At 34.8% G+C, this 19774-nt stretch overlaps 1 protein-coding gene across 5 annotated transcripts in view; it reads left to right on the top strand.

Annotated features, from left to right (window-relative positions):
- Window positions 1-12948, top strand: part of BRWD3 (bromodomain and WD repeat domain containing 3) — a 134714-nt gene extending 121766 nt beyond the window's left edge. Inside the window, exons 35-37 of one of the 5 annotated variants that reach the window (XM_030933831.1) lie at window positions 290-387; window positions 916-1068; window positions 5057-12948. In XM_030933831.1, coding sequence (XP_030789691.1) covers window positions 290-387; window positions 916-1068; window positions 5057-5811 — 1006 coding nt within the window. In that variant the 3' untranslated portion in view covers window positions 5812-12948. Of the gene's footprint in view, window positions 1-289; window positions 388-909; window positions 1069-5056 lie in introns of all 5 variants that reach the window. The other 4 variants (XM_030933830.1, XM_030933832.1, XM_030933834.1 and 1 more) reach the window with 4 other exon arrangements.
- The last annotated feature ends 6826 nt before the right edge of the window (window positions 12949-19774 follow it).

The following is a 19774-nucleotide window of genomic DNA, read 5'->3' as shown; positions in this document are numbered from 1 at the left end:
AGAGGTCTTTTTTTTGTTTGTTTCCTAAACTCTTATGCCTATGTAGAGTTAGTAACCAAAAGAACTATTTATGTGGATTTTACTATCCCAGAAACTTTTTTTTTAATTTTAATGATTGAAGTTTCACTCTCAAATTATCTATTTCAAGCATTTTACATGAATTTTAGGGCATTTCCTCTTTGGTCAGCTAATACCTGACCTTGATACCTCTTTGTATCATACTGTCTATCATAATAGGTTGCTAACAGAAAAAAAAAAAATGCTCGTTGTTACGTATTTTTACTTCTAGTCCAAAAGGGAAGCAGAAACAAATGAAGTTGCAGCCTAAAAATGACCAGAATACCTCAGTATCTTATGCCAGGACTAGCTCTCCTTTCTCATCTCCTGGTAAATATGTCTTTTGTTTTTGGTGTTCTGTATCTCAGTTTAATTCTGATGTTAGGGATGTAGAAGAGGCAGCATGGTTTATAGTGCAAAGAACAATGGATTTAGATTTTTAAATGTTGTGTTTTATTACCAATTCTACTTGCTAGTTTTGTGTCCCTGAGTATGACATTAGGCCATATGATTAATTTTCTTTATTAGACTACATGAAAAGTCTCTTAGTTTTAAAATTTTATGATTAAATGATTAATGTCTATAATATCTCAGAGCACTCATCTACAATATATTTACCAACGTAATATTTGAAAATTTGTGATGTGCAATTGGACAAGTTTTTCTGACATTCAACCATTTGTTCTCAAAATGTTCATATCATTTTCTTAGAGAAACTTATAATTTTGGTGTTGGAATAGAGAAACTTATAATGTTGGTGTTGGAATAAAATAACAGAGATATGGTTTTAAAAAGTAGCCTTTCCTGAAAACATGATAATTATGTTAGTATTAAAATCTTTTAAAATGCAAGTTTCAGATGCTGCTGAAGGGCTTTCACTATATCTACTTGATGATGAGCCAGATGGGCCATTTTCTTCATCAAGCTTTGGTGGATATAGCCGAAGTGGAAATAGCCATGACCCAGGGAAAGCCAAATCATTGCGGAATAGAGTTTTGCCAGTTAAACAAGGTAGGAAATAAATACAGGACAAGACATTTATTATTTATTTCTTCATGACAGAAGATAAATCATTTAAAAGCTGACATATTGGCATAGTAAAAACTAGTGTATCCTTATAGTTAATGAGAATTTTGTCACATATGAGTCAGATAGCATTTCATATTCATAACTGGGAACAGGCCATTAACAGATTTCCAATAGCTATTTTCAAATGTATTTTAGTCTTAAAATAAAATGTAAAATGGGGCCAGGCATGGTGGGTCACACCTGTAATCCCAGCACTTTCGGAAGCCAAGGTAGGAGGATCACTTGAGGCCAGGAAATCGAGATCAGCCTGGACAACAAAGCAAGACCTAATCTCTACCAAAAAAAAAAAAAAAAAAAAAAAAGTAAAAATTAGCCACATGTGGTGGCACACAACTCCCAGCTACTTGGGAAGCTGAGGTGGGAGAAGCGCTTGAGCCAGGAGTAGGAGACTACGGTGAGCTATGATTGTGCCACTGCACTCCAGCCTGTGTGACAGAGAGAGACTCTGTCTCAAAAATAAATAAATAAAATAAAAGGAATTGGGAGAAAAAACTAAATGAAGAGTTCTTTCCCCAAGCACATGAAAACACATTTAGGATTTTTCATATATTAAGCCATATTAATAAGAAAGGAGAATTTCCAAAGTCATCTTTAAATAGTTCTCATATTTTTGTGGCCCACTGCAGTAAAAATATGAGTCTGGGCTGAGAAATGAGCCTTCTTTCAGTCAACAGCCGCTTCTACTACCTTCCTTAAGCTTTTCCAGTTATGTAAGTCAGATATCCTCTTCCCTAGGGGCCTGCTGTATCACAAAGTCGGTGGTTTTCAGACTGTGCCCTGCCTGTTTCTGGGGCATCCACAAAAGTACTTCAGGCATTCTCAGAAGAACCTTCTGCATTTAACCAGACAGTTCTGTTTGTTATTTCATATAAGGAGATGCTATTTTACTTTTTATTAGGAGAAAAATGTTCATTGCTTGAAAAGAAATCACTGACCTAATTCATTATGTGCCTCTATCTTGGACCATACAAGGGACATCAATTATCATCAATATTTGAAGTTTATTGTTACTCAGACTTTCTTCTTATACTTAGTCCTATATTAGGGACCTTGAATGTATTCAGAGAAAGTTCTAACATGTTCAGCTATTTGAAGTTTGTGAATAATATTTAATATGCTTTTTCAAATAATTTTATTGGAATATATGTTTTATTTTATATACATTTTAATGCAAGATTAAGTAGCTTATCCATTGTTATTTAACTATCAAATAACTTAAAAATAGGCTTTTCCAAAGATATTTTATAGTGGCTATGTAATAAATATTGAAACATATTTGATTACTTGAAAATAATTAGTGTCTTTGTCTTTCCCAATTTATATCTTTAGTGTCTCCTCTGATCTTGCATACTTATGCCATTGCCTTTTTTCATTTTACTCTTCCTTCCACTACCAAGATTCATCCATGTTTCCTTCATCTATTTTGCTTTTCCCATCCACAGAGTCGTTTATCCTTTGTAGTATGGTGTCTGTCCCGACCACTCTTCAAAAGCTGTTCTCACACTCATCAGTACTCTTCAGTGGCCAGCTAGTGTCGTTTTTTAGTTTTTAACTTCTCAATCTCTGTATCATTGCATGTTGTTGACTACCTTCTCTATGAACTCTACTCTTAAGCTTCAACACTCTATTGATTAGCTTATATATTTTATTTCTGTTTCTTCTTTTTGCAGAGTTTGCCACTGTTTTTTGTTTGCTTGTTTTTGTCTTCCACAAATAAAGGAATCTAATGACTGCATCCGTCATCTTGACGTGATGACTCTCCCAATGTATATGCACCGCTTAGATATCTCTGTATTCTATTGGAATAATTTCCAAGTGCTTCCTTAAAAAATTAAAAAAAAAAAAATCTTTGGTTGCTTATCATCTTTGCATCTCAAACTTGCTTCTTTTTCTTTGCTCATTATTTTAGTTAATGGCATCACCATCTTTCTTGCCACCCAGCTTAAAATCTCAGTGTTTTTTGACTCTTCATTTACCCCTCATACTTAGTCAGTTGCCAAGTTTTGTGAATTCCAGAACTCTTTAATACCACTTAAACCTTCTATGTAGTTTCTACTGCTATCACCCTGGTCTCCAGCCTAGAGTATTAGTCAGCTTGGATTTCCATAACAAGATACCACAGACTGGGTGGCTTAAACAGCAGACATTCATTTTCTCACAGAGCTGGAGGCTCGATCCAGTGTCAAGGTGCCATATAGGTGTGTATCTGATAAGGGCTTTTTCCCTGGCTTCTATATGTCCACCTTCTTGCTTTGTCCTCATGTGACCTTGCCTCTACAGAGAGACAGAGGGAAATACCTCTAGTATCTCTTCTTTTTCCTGTAAGAATGTCAGTCCTGTTGAGATATAGTCCCACCCATATAACCTCATTTAACCTTAATTACCTCCTTAAATGCCCTAATCTCCAAATGTAGTCACTTCAGGGGTTAGGGCTTCCATGAATTTTGAAGGGATACAATTCAGTCCATAACATCCAGACTTATTAGATTAATCTTCAGCCCTAATCTTACTTCTTTACAATTCTTCCAGTGTGCTCTCTTAATTCCTTCCTACCTCACTGGCTGGTCCTCCATTTTATTTGTTGGTTCTTCTTTATCTTTAAATGTTTGAACATCTCGGGTCTCAGTCTTCAGCCACCTTGTCTGTCTTTACTTACTCATTCAGTGAGCTCTCCTAGTTCTCATTACCCTAAATATTATCTCTACGGAAAATTTCCACAATTATATCTCCAGCTCCACCCTCTCCCCTGAGCTCCACACTGGTGTTTATTTCTTTTCTTTTTTCTTTTCTTTTTTTTTTTTTTTTTTAAAAAGTCTTTTCTGGGATCTGTGTCAACATCTAAAATGGAATCTTGATTTTTCCAGTGCCCTGCTCAAACCTGTTGCTCCTTTAGTGTTCTCTACCTCAAAATATCTCTATCATTCATCCAGTTACTTAGACCATAAAACCTAGGAGTCAGTCTTCATTCTGTGCTTGACACTTGACATATAGTCTGTCAGCAAGTCCCATCAGTTCAGCCTTTGAAATGTTTCTCTAGAAGGAAGTATTCCAAATATAGTCACTTATCATCACATCTATTGACATATCCTTCATCATGTCTTACCTAGAATACTGCACTGGACACCCAAACGGTCTCTTCTTCCACTTTCAGTCTTGCCTCCTCAGTGATCTTTTTTATATACAGCAACCATACTATTTTAAAAATATAAATCAGATTCTTTCTCCAGGTTAAAATTCTCCACCGGCACTCATCTCCTACCACTCACTGTTTTTCTATTCCACTATGGTTATACTGGCTTGCTTTCTGTTCCCTCCTCTGGAATGTTCTTTCCCTACATCTGACTTCATTCAGTTATTTCTTCTAATACTACCTCTGTAGAGAAGTCTTCCCTATCTAAAATACACTCCCTTCTACACATAAACACTCTTTTTTAAAATCCTCTTTATAACATGTCTGTGTGAAATTTTATTATTAATTTATCACTTTATTATCTTTCAAGGTATTCCCACTAAAATACAGATTCCAAGAGCAAGGACTGTCCCTTTCATTGCCATATTCAAACCTTCTAGCAATGCCTTGCTAATAGTAGACAATGAATAAAAATTTATTGACCAAATGAATGAAACTAATTCATGTTCTCAGATAATTCTTCCTGAAGTAGGCCCTTAAAAATTCTGCCTAAATCTCATTGCCATCATTCCACCCCCATAATCTCCTCCCCCTCCCAAAAAAGCAGACAAAAATAAACACTTTAATATCTTATATTTTGAAGAAATTTAAATTCTTACTCTGACACCCTCTGTGGTTTTATTCCACGTATTTTTGGGAACTGTAGACTGTTTTTGAACCTAAATAACCATTTTGTCAATGTCAAAGCTTAACTATTAAAAATCATTTATTTTAATTTAGATCACTCCCTTGATGGACCCCTTACAAATGGTGATGGCAGAGAGCCCCGGACAGGAATCAAGAGAAAACTACTTAGTGCATCAGAAGAAGATGAAAACATGGGAGGAGAAGATAAAGAGAAAAAAGAAATAAAAGAGAAGTCTCATTTATCCACCTCAGAGAGTGGAGAGTTAGGATCTAGTTTAAGTTCTGAAAGTACCTGTGGTTCTGACTCTGACTCTGAATCAACTTCCAGAACAGATCAAGATTACGTAGATGGAGACCATGATTATAGCAAATTCATACAAACCAGACCTAAAAGAAAACTCAGAAAGCAACATGGCAATGGAAAAAGAAATTGGAAGACCAGAGGCACAGGAGGAAGAGGCAGATGGGGAAGATGGGGTAGATGGAGTAGAGGAGGCAGAGGAAGAGGAGGCAGGGGACGAGGGAGTAGAGGAAGAGGTGGAGGTGGCACTAGGGGGAGGGGAAGAGGGAGAGGAGGAAGAGGTGCTTCTAGAGGAGCTACCAGAGCCAAACGAGCACGTATTGCAGATGATGAATTTGATACCATGTTTTCAGGACGTTTCAGTAGACTGCCTCGAATTAAAACAAGAAACCAAGGCAGGAGGACTGTTTTATATAATGATGATTCTGATAATGACAATTTTGTGTCCACTGAGGATCCTCTGAATCTTGGTACATCCAGATCAGGCAGAGTGCGTAAAATGACAGAAAAAGCCAGGGTTAGCCATCTCATGGGATGGAATTATTAACAGTTAATAAATTTAGAATAACTTAAAAAATTCAATGGCCTTCTACTGCAGGGAATTTACCAGGAAATCTACAAAGCAAGTTGTGTGGGGACTTCTGCTTCCTTTCACATTGGTGCTTTTCCATTTATGCCAGTATACATTTGTTTCAAGACTTTTGATCTCCACACTTCATTTGTTCAAATAAGCCTTACTCATTAGGCCTTAAATTAAAAGAAATTCTGCCCACACACACACACACACACACACACACACACACACAAACACACACACACACACACGAAACACAACACAGACACACTACAGATTTACTACATTAAAGGAGCATTCAGCTTCTTAAGAGTAGCATGACATTTTTATCTCAATAGAATAGCCCTCTTTTGCTTTTGTATCACAGAAGTATAGCACCTTCTTACAGAGTTTTATATAGTTTGTTTTTGCCATTTTGATTCCTATACCCAGTAATAATAACTTTTGCACAATACACCAATCCTAAAGGCAGCTATTAAATGTTTACAGTTTCTATATTGTAAGAGCGATCTGGATTATTTTACTCTTCCCAGGCCAAACTTTCATGACTTGTACTGAACTGAAGTATATATTTATACTACAGTTTTTTGGGGGGTGGGGGGGATCTTGATATGCTTTTCATTGATTTGCATAATTCACGTTAAAGGTGAGAAAGGGTTGGTGCCTTGTAAATATGTAGCAGATCTTCGTGGTGTGTTCTGATGTGTGCATTAACTTTATTAAAAAAGAATACTTGAGGTATCAATCTAGACAAGGTGCCAAATGCAAAAGTTTCCTGCATCAATTTTTTTTTCCTATCACATTTTATTGCATTAATAGAATTTGTGTAGCTTAAATAACTTAAACATTTGAAAAATCCTCATCCACAAAGAACAACTTCTTTGAACAGTAGCTCAGCTACCTCTTAACTACAACTACTGGAAACATTAAGGAAAATAGATGCTGTTATTCCTTACTGACTAAGGAGAAATAGAACAAGCTTAGTAGGAATGAATATCCATAAGTTATAAGCTGAGAGGTTGTTAATAATTGTATTGGCTCTCAAATTAATGTAATTAACAAACTTTCATAAGTATAGTATGCTCTACCTTAGGCTTTCTTAGAACATGAACATATTTGTGTAAGTAGACTTGGGCTACTGCTCATATATTTCTGCTCCACTTACCATTTAACAGCTGTGAGTTACTGGTTTTCATTTGAATCTTAAAATTTAACAAAGCACCTAGTTTGAGTTGGAATGTTTTGGCTAGCTAGTATTATAAATCAACTTACAGATTCTGCTCATATCATTCCAAAGGGTTCTTCTGTTCTAGTCTTTCAGGAAAGAACCTTATTGCACTGCACACTGATGTTGTGAATCATTATTTTATAGATAAAAAGCATCTTTAAAAACCCTTATTGTCTTGTTTACAGCAGTAGAGTGCACATGGTTCCATAAGTGACCTTGAGTTTCAAGGTCAATTTTAGTTCCCGAATTTAATATTACAGATTCGTTAATTTGTTAGATACTTACATTTCTGACGTAAGAGGGATAGTATCAATTTATGTTTCTGTAACAGCAAATTTGTGGCACTTAGATCAGACTCATGGGATAAAACAGACTTCTTAGTGTATACCTAGCTATCCCAGGATATTTCTTAAGCTAATGTGTTTGTCTCATGCTTTCAATCATTTCATGCATCTGAAAACCCTTAAGTGCAGAGGAAGGCGTACACACATAAAACTTTGCTTTTTTGGTAGGGTCGGCAGTAGGGTTATTCTTGGACTAACATCTTTAAGCAGTTTTCACTTGCAGTAGAAATGATGTTCAGGCTTTAAGAGAAAGTATTGTTGTGAATTGTTAATGGCACTAACTTCTGTTACTAGACAGCAGACCAAGCTATTTTTTTGTTGTAGTCTTTTTTTCACTAAACCAAAACTACTTCTGGTTGTAACTCAGCTGCCACTTTTAACCATAGTAGAGATTCAAAACGTTCCTATTTGAAACTACATTTGGTTTTTGCTAAAACGTGCTGTTTCAGTTATTTATCTCTTGGGCATTTAGACTAAATCGTGCCTGTATTCCTGAAATCAATAATACTTTGGCCTATCCTGATCTAAGTAACATAGTTACTTAAATTCCTGGATATACCCAAATATGGATCACATGTATAATTTTAGTGTGAAATTTTTTGTTGACATTCTTCTATGAAGAGCTGACCTCTTGAAATGTAGAAGAATTGACATTTGTGTGATTTTGGCTATCTGGAGCTTTATTTATAATTTATTTTGAAAAATAAAAATGCCACATTTATTTCCCAAATGTCAAGATTTTCTAGAATTAGATAATTAGAATAATAAGGCTGAAGGCATTTTAAAGCATATTTTATATGTAGTGAAATACTGTGAAAATATTAGTGAACAGCACTTTGCTGTAATGTTTATTTCAGTTATTAAGATTTAAAGAGTTAGTCATCAGGGTATGTTAGATAAACATAGTTATCATTTATTAAACAAACAGATAATTTTCTGTTTGCATGCAAATTATTTTAATAAGTGTGAAAATAAAAGTTTGGAAGATAGTATTTTTACTTTTATATCTGGACTTCCCCCCCCCCCCCCCCAATTTACACTTTGCTTTCTTGTAATACCACCTCCTGTGAATGTGTTGTAATTAGTATCATGTTGATTACTTTATCATTTTAATTTCTTTGAGGCCCTTTAAACTTACGTAAAATCTGGGTCCAGCCATAGCAAAGCAAGTAGGAAATGAACAAACAATTTTGAAGAAAAGCCTAAATCTTAAATTGCTAAGAAAAACCACTGTTATATTTAGGCCCATGAGAGCATATACATGTATAAACCTAATCCTATGCTAGATATGAATAGTCAGTGAGCTGTAATATTTCTCATAAATGCTAATAATGTTTAAATTCCCAGCTTTAAGATCTTAGTGTGTGTATATATTTATAAAATCTGAATTGTGTGTTTCTTCTATGGCTTACTGTGTGTTTCTCTTTCAGCAATAGGATGCTCTCTCAAACATTCACTAGCCTACTAGCCCAATTACTAAATTTTTGTATATGTGTATTTGTGCACTTGTATGTGTGTAAAGTTTTTTCCCCAACTTGACACACCTTATCTCCGACATTCAAAAAAAGAGAACATTTTGTATGGAGGACAGTCTACCAACTTTTTGCCTCTGTACAGCTCTTAGCCTGTATATTTACTGCTTGATCATCCATTTCATTATGCCTTCTAGATAACCAGTCCAGGTTTTATCATATACCTGTGTCCCTCTATTCTTTTTGTTTCCCTTTTTAATTTTTTTTCTTTTTTTTTCCTCCCCAGAAATCAGACTTGTGTTGGAATTCTTCTCTACAACACTTTGTTTCACCCAGATGCAAAGTAACAAAGTAACTGAGTAAAATTATAAATCTCATTCTGCACAACTGTGTGCTCAGCTATTTAACTCAGCCTTCTAATACTTTGAAGTACATTTCAGTTATTTATGTTTTTGTTGTTTTTGTTTTAATCCCGTAGATTGTCATCAGACAATAATAGAGTGATTGAAAGAGAAAGATGTAAACGCCACTTCTAACTTTTTGATAAAACTTTTTTGAGCATTTTTCAAAAATTTGTGTGTTTCTGGTAATGGGGAATTAAAACACCTTTTACTTGTTTATGTATGTTGGGAATCATTTTATGTACATTTACCAACTGGTACTTATCTTCAAGTAGGAATTTTCACATCCATAAAAGGGAGACTTGCATCATATATAATTTTCAGTATACTTTGCTGTCCAGCCTTTTAAACAATTACAGTCATATTTTGAGTTCTGAGATGAATAGTTCTAGGGAAAGGGATGGAACTTTTGACATGTAAAGTCCATTGTTTTAAATGCTAACCCCATCCCCAATATTTTTGTGGAGCGTGAGGCTTTATGAAAGGTTTGTCAGAAATAGAATATTCTAAGGTCCTTTTATGGCTTGTTTCAAAAATTAGTATGAAAGTATTTTCATGCTTTTTTGTTTCTCATCTTTTAGCAAAGCTTCTTTACCAAGTTTTGATTAAATTCCAACATAAAATTAAGTTTTTTCATGGTGCTATATTTTGTGGAATATGGGTAGCACTCAGGTTTCTTTCTTTTCTTTTCTCTTTTCTTTTCCCCTTCCTTCCTTCCTCCTTTCCTTCCTTCTTTTGTTCCTTCGTTCCTTTGTTCCTCCCTGCCTCCCTCCCTCCCTCTCTTCCATCCTTCCTTCCTCACCTCGGCCTCCCAAAGTGCTGGGATTACAGGCGTGAGCCACCGTGCCCGGCCTATATACCCTTATTATTGATTATTTCTTTTTTCATCTTTTCAATCCTGCTTACTTTTATCCTCACTGCCATGAAAACTGCACCTAATTTACCACACTTAAGATTGGCAATTTTTGATTCATTGATGGGAGAAGTATAGTAGAAAGGCCCTGCAGTTTAGAATTAAGTTGTGTTTGTTTATTTACATGTATGCCCATTTCTTCTAAATTAAATCTAGAATATGAGACTTTGACATATAAAAGCATGATACGTATTTTCTTAAAAAATAAAACTATTGATAACATAATGAAACCACCATTGGTAATTGAATTTTAAAATGATATGCAAAAATATTTAGAAATCCAGTTGGGAAATGTGTTTTTGCATATGTCACCAGATACACATTAGGCAGTACTTCAAATGTTAATTCTTAAACAATACTGTGGTGATGGCAATCAGTAATTTATTTCTTTGTCCTATAACTTATCATTCTTGTCTTTTGTAATCTCTTACACAGTATTAACATAACTGTACCTTTTATTTGTTCTTGGTATCCATACATTTTAAGATGGAAAAATCAGTTCATAGTTGATATGATATTGTATATGGGCAAAATGTCCATTAATCTAAAATTCAGTAAAAAAGGTAATCTAAACTGGCTTGATTTATAAAAGATGTTTTGTTTGGCAGTTGTCAGTCATTATAAGCAATTATCTTCAAAGACAAAAAACTGGACTAATTTGTTGCCATTCTTTATGGGATGTTTACAATAAAATTCCAAGTTGTTTGGAATCAATTGCACTCTTGCTGCTTTATGCCTTAATTTATGTACCAGAGAAAAATTAACCAGAAGAAAGAAATATGGAGTTACCTATTCAGCTTTAGAGATTGTAACATGTAACTCTTAGGTCTTGTTTCTTTGTCATAGAATATTTTATTACTAGTATTTTTTAATCTGAGAAACTAGGATGCTTCTTCCTATCAAAGAAAAGGTTTTGTTTTTTGTTTTTGTTTTCATCTTAGACATTGCAAATATTCTTCGGGTCACTTTTAGGATAATAAATATGATGTTTACACTTTAAATGTGGGCTGCTTGGTGCATTCAATAACAGCCTGCAAAGCATTTGTCAACATTTTGTTTTGCAGAGCTTTTCAAAATGAATAGATCTCTAATATAATTATGACTTATGACTTTTAACAGCTGAGCTATATATCCCTGGCATTTTAAAATATATGGTCAGATTACCTATACTGTAAATGGTGCTTTAATTCAGTATAAGTATAGGAGGGAGAGAAGTGAGGTGAGATGATCTGAATGCTCTAACAGGAACATTCATAACCTATATAGTTACCAGAATTTGTCTCCCAATGGCAGACATTCCACTAGATACAAGATAAATAAGCTGACCAAAGACTGGACTGTATCTTTGATGTATATACTGTCTATTTTGTGTATTTAGAATAAAAAAAAATGCATTTAGGACAAAAGTAGCCTGATTTTTTACAATATTCAGAGATTGAAGTGGAGATAAGTTGTTTGGTATTTTGTTTAGTTGCTTAATTGGTTAGAGATAGTCCTCTTTAAGGATATAAAAATCTTACATTAAAAATTTTTGGTTAAGGCCAGGCACAGTGACTCACACTTACAATCTCAGCATTTGGGGAGGCCATGTTGGAAGGATTGTTTGAGCCCATGAGTTCAAGACCAGCCTGGGCAACATAGTGAGACACCATATCTACAAAACAATTTTTTGTTTTTAATTAGCTGGGCATGGTTGCGTGTGCCTGTAAGTCCCAGGTACTTGGGAGACAGGTGGGAGGATCACTTGGATCTGGGGGGTCAAGGCCGCAGTGAGCTGTGATCATGCCACTGCACTCCAGCCTGAGGATCCATTTTTTTTCCAAGTTGAGAAGGTCAAGGAAAAGGTGCTCTCCATTCTCTCTCAATTATATGTTCTTGACAATTTAAAGCTACTTTACAAAAATGTGCAAAATAAAACCAATATATTGAGCCTGTGAGTTGATCTTTTAAATGGGATTTTTGGTGAGATAGTTAAGCCTATATGCTTACAGTGGCTTTCTCAGGTCATTTATATAAATACTTAAGGGCTTTTTAATGCTACAAAACATAGGTAGATCAAACAATAATATTAAATGAAGTAAAATTTTTATGGCATCAATTTTTTCCGCAAAGTTTTAGGGACACATTTTTCTTTCCTTTCTATGTAACTTTAATAGATTTTTCTTTGCCAGCTGTGACAATTGCCTTACTGAAGTTCTTATCTACAGATTATAAACATCTAATTATAATTATAAAATCTTATAATTTTAATTATTATAATTCTAGACATCTAATTTTAACAGTTATTAATTAGCAAATATTTAATTTGATGTTGGAGACTTAAAAGTCTTTCTGATTCTAGTATTAATTTTGAATTGCCACCTTGCCTGGTCAGCATCTTTGCAGTTCTCTTCAATTTTATAAGTTTTGTAAGTAAATATATGAAGAAATAAAAACATTTTAAATTCTTTAATTTAGGTGACTAGTATTAATTGATGGAGCTTATTCATTTTTAAGGATTTTTGTGGTTGATTTTTGTCATGTTGCAATTACAGTTAGAATTTGTATAACAACATGTTAATTTGTATTGGCAATTTTGTATAGTCTGTTAAGTAATTTAAGTCGAGGAAACTGCTAACGTGTTCCATCCTCCCTTGGCTTTTAAAAAAAGCTTACAGTATGTTTAAGTGAAATTTGCATACCAAATTGTGTAATCATTTGAAAAGTACTATTTTGTTACCCTTGAGTATTATTCATCTAAAATATTAATAATGAAGTGCTGGTAGTTCTGAATTATTTCCATATGTTAAATTTTAATTTATAAATTAGATTCAGTATTGTTTATAAAACAAGTGTTTTTGTCTAGTCTGACCCTATAGAGCAAAAAATACGCCCATGATATCCTCATAGTCATGAAATTACCAAGTCATCCTTTTACTTTTGTAGATTTGTGTTCATTTTTATTCGAAATGTGGTTTGTCGTTTTCATAAGAAAAAGAAGTTATTAAAGCAGTAGTTGAAGGTTGTGGTACATACATTTTTGCTTTCCAGTTTTCCAAAAATTTAAGACTGCTGAATACAACGACAAGTTTTTAACACTAAAGATACCTTTTATAACTTTGCTTATAAGTATTCAAGCAGAAATTCTCGGAGAATTATCTGAGGTAATGAGCCACATTCTTTCTGTAAATACGTGTTGGCATCTCCTTCAAAAAAGATATTTACCAGCGGGAAGTTGTAGCCTGTTCTCTTCATATTAGTGATAAGAAACAGCTAAAAAAAAAAAAAAAAGACTAGACTGTTGCTACCTAGATTTGTTCACTTTTTTATTCATTCATTCAGCATTTACTGAGTGTCTTCTATGTGCCAAGCACTAGAATTTTATAAAGAGCTTTACAGTTCACAGAGTCCATAATCTCAATCATCAGAATGACATTATCAGTTAATTTGATTTTTCAGATCAGAAAGATGAGTTTTAGTGAAATCAAGTAATTTGCCTAAGCCTACATGGCTACTTACTAGAAAAGCCTTGATTCATCCAGCATATCTGCTTCCAGGTTTCTAGTCTTAACTTTTATATCTTATTAATAAGATGTTTTGTTCTACTTTCTTTCTTCCCAATCTCTATGAAATGGAGACTTCTAAGTCATGCATGTGTATCTTGAAAATAACCTTTGTTTTTGCTTCTGGCTCAAATCTTTTAATAAAGAGGACCTTGAGATATGGACCTTCAAACCTCTTAGTGCTTTGGAATTTTTAATACTACCAGGTTTGGAAGTAGAAAAATGATTGAAGCTCAAATGATTGAATTGTATATCTTACACACTCTTACAAAAAAGTAAATGCCCAAGAAAAGTGTAGAGGATTTACTCCTATCTTATTTTGAAGATTAATTGTGCTAATATACACAAATGTGCTTTGCAATGTGTGACTTTAAGAAATGATCTGTTATTGCGGTCTTCCCTACTCTGTGCTTCCTTGCCAGTGCAAAACCCGTTTGAGTTCCTTGCCGGTGCAAAACCCGTTTGAGTTCAAACGGGTTTCAGGTACAGTTCTCAGAGAATGCAACAGGGTTCCTGACTTAATCCCTGAGTTTAATTTAGGGTTTTTGTTTTGGGGTGTTTTTACTTTACATCCTTTGAACTATCTCTCAGTTTTACTCATTATTTAATGTATCACTCCCCTGCTCTGCCCTGCCCTTTTTGAGATGGCTTTCACCCAGGCTGGAGTCACCCAATGATGCAGTCTCGGCTCACTGCAACCTCCACCTCCCGTATTCAAGCGATTCTCCTGCCTTCAGCCTCCCAAGTAGCTGGGATGTGCACCACCACACCCGGCTAATTTTTGTATTTTTAGTAGAGACGGGGTTTCACCACGTTGCCCAGGCTGGTGTCAAACTCCTGACCTCAGGTGATCCACCCTCCTCGGCCTCCCCAAGTGCTGAAATTACAGGCCTGAGCCACCGCAACTGGCCAGTGTCACTCTTTTTTTTTACACCAATCCATATACCAGTCCTTTGGAATCGTTTTAATTATTTGTGGGTTTTGTTTTTTTTCTAATTAAGACTTTGGGGCAGGAGTGTTGGTTGACAAAGGTCGAGTGGCCCTATAAATATAGTAAAGTGAACTTGAACCACTGCTGATTTAAATTTTTTTATAACTATTCTGTCACAGTATATGTTGTTATTAGGGGCTATTAGGGGGAAATGTTTCAAGTAATTTAACTCAAAGACTCGTGCATTTGCTGTCTTTGTTCTCAAGAAACAGGGTTTTGCAGTGGTCCTTGAGAAGACATTAGGCCTGCTCAAGTTGCATTTGGTTCATAGCATTTATGTTAGTCTCATTCATATTTCACAATGCCATCTTTTCTCCTCTCCTAAACAACTTCCACTTGGTCTGATCGTCATCCAAGGAAAAGTGTTGGCTTTCAGCAGATAAGACTATTGAATTATGTCAACGAAGATCTCTGTAAAAATCAAACAGGGAATAGAAAATAAAGTATATTAATTGGGTTTATTTTTCTAGCTAGATAAAGTACAGCAGGTTTGACTAGCTGATTATACCTACACTAATCTTTGCTTGTATTAGGAGAACATAAGCTAGAAATCTAGGTCAGAGCTTTGTTCTGTGGTTAGATACTGTCATGCAGCCTTGCTTATATTCCTCACAATGTGTATTTCAATGGAAGTATTCTGACCTGGAGTCAGGTACTGTGGTTATTATGAGAGTTAAGGGGATAAGGGAAGCCTTTGAGATCTTTCTAAGAACCATGTTAACTAGAGGAGAGAAGAGAATGGGGTTTGAAGGTTTAATGAGGAATGAAATTCCATAGTGTTCAGGGTTTGGATGTCAATGCCTTCAGTAAGCACAGCAGCCTCAGATCACTGGAAACAGGTTTGAGGAAGGCCCCACGTAAGTTTTGGGGTTTTTTATTGTGTTGTTTTTTGTTTTGTTTTGCTTTTTGGTAGAGGTGCAGGTGCATGAAGGGAGAACTTGCAGAAGGATTCTTGGTGGGGATAGGGACATTTTAATGTTATAATTATTGCATTATAGTAGTTGTGTTTCTTGAGGTCTCAAACTTATTAGGTATTATTGTTAACACTCTTTTACAGATGAGGAAACTGAGGTTTAGAAAGGCAAAAGAATTGACCAGATATCACATTGCTGTTAAATGGCAGGATTTTTCCTCAGATATGTTTCCAAACCTGTTTGCTTAACTATTATGCATGCTACTTCTCATCGAGCTAGTTTTAATACTAGCTGTTGGAGATTTGCTGAGTGGCTTTAGCCAAGTTCCTTGTTCTCCTTGGTTTCAGTTATCTTTAGTTGTATAAGGCTGAAGTTGATCACTAAATGATTTCCAAGGTCTTTATGTTTCTATTTAAAAAAAGCTTATCCTTTCTTTATGCACCTTCCTAGTCTAACATACTTCCATTGGAGGTTCGATTTTCTTATAATCTTTATAAGCTCTGTATCCTACTTGTTAAAGTTATTTATTTGAAGGCAAATATCCTGTATGAACTGCTTTTGGTTTCTGTTTTCATAAGAAAGCCTTATCAAATTCAATTTAGGAAGTGTAAAAGTCATTGGAAAGATTGACTAACATCATGACCTTGAAGAACTCCAGTAACTCACTCCTCAGTGACACTTGTGGAAACTATGTTTTAAAAAACACAAGCCTCTGGAGATAGTCCACAGGACAAGCAACAAGAGAATCTGTGAAAATTTAATAAGAAAGATGAGAATCTGTGGTATTTGAACCAAGACTACTCTCTTTATTTTCATCGCATCCCAGACTTCACTCTGCTTCAGCCAAGAACACAAGGCACACTCTGTCCCCGGAAGCTTGCCATTGTCCTTATAACCAGCTCCAGAACCCTGGCTCAGACATTTTCCCTGGGGGGAGAAGCAGACTATAAAACATACAGCTTATAATCTCTTTCCGAGGGAATTGACTTTAATTACAACAGGCCTTAAGAGTGCTCTTTAAGAGCAATGGAGATTGTGGAGAAAGGCAAGTGAAGGGATTCAACATACAGACTAACCTGTAGGCAAGCTAGCTTGCCGGAAAGAACCAAGGAGTAAGACAGTTGGGAGGAGTCCTCCTAGGGTGAGAACAATATCAAACACTAACCAAAAACTATTCCTTCAAAAGAACAAGCATTTAATTGGATTTGTTTAGAGCAATTTATGCCACAGGGCATTACTGAAAACAAGTAATCAGTTTGTGACTAGTGGATTCTAACAGCTGCGTGTGGGCATGGAAAGAGAGGAAGAAACCCCTACCCAAGCCACTGTCATCCCAGGTGGGCATACCAGAAGATGAGCCTCCCTGAGGAGCAACATAAAACTTAACACCTGGGAGGATAAAGAGACTTCAATAAAATAATCCAGCCTTTTACTCAATACATAAGCAAATAAGAATACCAAGCATGGAAGGTTAGGGGTGTCAGTACCAAGAGTTACTAAAATACATTATCTAAAAATCCAGTTTCCAACAAAATAGTCGTAAGAAGTAGAAAATGAAAAGGGAAAATGGCAGAAGTAAATCCAGCTATATAAATAATGAAATGTGAATGGATTAAATGATCTAATGAAAAGGTAGATTTTAATAATTTTTTTTAAAAAACTCATTTACAGGAGACATTATAGATTTAAATATACAAATAAATGAAAAGTAAATGAATGGCAAAGACACATACAATGCAAGCAGCAATCACAAGAAAGGTAGACAGAATATGGTAAATACAAGCAGTGGACTTTAAAACAAAAACTTAGAGATAAAGAGTTCCATTTATAATAAAAGGTTCAGTCCCTCAGGGAGAAAAAAACAATTATGAATATATGCACCTAACAGCAGAGCTCCCAAAAAGTAGACAGAATTGAAGGAGAAATAGTTCAGCAGTAAATATTTGGGGACTCACTACTTTTAATCACTTTTAATAATGTATGGAATAGGAAGAAAATTAACAAGGATATAAAAGGCTTTAACAACACTATAATCCAACTAGACCTAACAGGCATAGAACACTCCACCCAAGAACAGAATACACATTCTCAAGTGCATGTGGTATATTCTCTGGAATATACTGTAGGCAAGACCATAAAACAAACTTTCATAGGTTTAAAAGGATCAGAATTATACGAAGTATATTCTTCCACCACAGTGCAATAAAATTAGAAACTAATAACAGGAGGAACTTGGGAAATTTACAAATATGTGGAAGTTAACACACTCCTAAATAACCAACAGATCGAAGAAAAACCATAACAAATCAGAAAATACCACAGTCCACCCTTATCTGTGATTTTGCTTTTCCTCAGTTACCCCATAGTCAACTGTGGTCTGAAAATATTAAATGGAAAATTCCAGAAATAAATAATTCATAAGTTTTACATCACATGCCCTTCTGAGTAGTGTGATGAAATCTTACACATCCCACTCTGTCCTGCTCAGGATGCAAATCATCTCTTTGTTCAGCATATCCATGTTGTATATGCTACCTACCCACAGTCACTTAGTTTTTACATATATCAGATTTTACGTATATATATGTAAATATATGTATATATGTAAATATATGTATATTTGTATATCTGTATATATATTACATATATATATATATATATATGGTTTGGTACTATCTGGTTTCAGGCATCCACTTGGAGTTCTGGTATGCATCTCCTGTGATTAAGAGAGGATTACTGTACATTGAGAGAAACAAAAATACATATACCAAGACTTATGGGATCAGCAAAAACAGGGCTGAGAGGGAAATTTATGGTAGCAAGTACCTATATATAAAAGGAAGAAAGTTCTCAAATCAATAACCTACCTTTCCAGCTTAGAAAATTAGAAAAAAAATGGAGAAAACTAAACCCAAAGCAAGCAGAAAGAAGGAAATAAGAAGAGCAGAAATAAAAGAATGAAATAACAGAAAGCAGTAAGGAATGTTATACAAAGAGACTCAGATTATTAAAATCTGGAATGTAAGACAGAACATCACTACTTACCTCACAGAAATTAAAAGGCTTATTAGAGAATACTGAGAACAATGGTATATTCATCTGGTAGGGCTGACATAACAAGATACTATAGACTGTGTGGCTTAAACAGCAGTCATTTATTTTGTCACATTCTGGAGGCTTGAAGTCCAAGATCAAAGTGCTGACAGGGTTGGTTTCTCCTGAGGCCTCTCCCCATGACATGCAGATAGCCACTTTCTTACTATATTCTTCCATAGCATTTTCTCTGTGCATGTGCACACACACACACAAGTCTGGTGTCTCTTCCTCTTCTTATAATAAAGACACTAGTCATTGGAATAGAGCCTTATGACCTCATTTAACCTTAAGTACCTCATAAAAGGTTTTGTCTTCAAACAGTCACATTGGTGGTTAGGACTTCAACATGTGAATTTAGGTAGAACACAGTTCAGTCTATAACAGCATGCCAACAAATTCGATAATGGAAAAAAACAGATAAATGCCTAGAAAGACACAAACTATTAAAAATGACTAAAAATAAGATAGAAAGTCTGAATAGACCTATAACAAGTAAAGAGACTGAATTAATGATTTTAAAACTGCCCCCCCCCCCCCCCCCCAAAAAAAAAGAAAAAAAAAAGAAACCAGTCCTAGATGGCTTTACTGGCGAATTCTAGCAAGTGTTTTTGTTTTTGTTTTTTAATACCAATTCTTCACAACTATTGCAGAAAATATAAGAGAAAGGAATATTTTCCAACTAATTACATGATGCCAATATTATGCTGATACCAAATCTGACAAAGACATTACAAGAAAATTACAGGCCAGTAGTCTTTGAATATAGGCACAAAGTCATCAAAAATACTAGCAAACAAAATCCAGTAACATATAAAAAGTACGTGTACCATAACCAAATGGGATTATCCTAGAAAGGTTGGTTTAAAATATGAAAGTCAATCAATGTAATATGCCATACTAAAATAATAAAATCAAAATCACATAATCATATCATTATGAAAAAAAAAGCATTTGATAAAGTTCAACAGTGTTAATGATAAAACCTTGCAGCAAACTAGGAATAGAAGGAGACTTCCTCAAAAGATAAAGTGCACC

This window comes from Rhinopithecus roxellana, chromosome 7 (genome assembly GCF_007565055.1).
Source record: "Rhinopithecus roxellana isolate Shanxi Qingling chromosome 7, ASM756505v1, whole genome shotgun sequence".
Classification (NCBI taxonomy): Eukaryota; Metazoa; Chordata; class Mammalia; order Primates; family Cercopithecidae; genus Rhinopithecus; species Rhinopithecus roxellana.
This window is presented reverse-complemented; position numbering and strand designations above follow the sequence as displayed.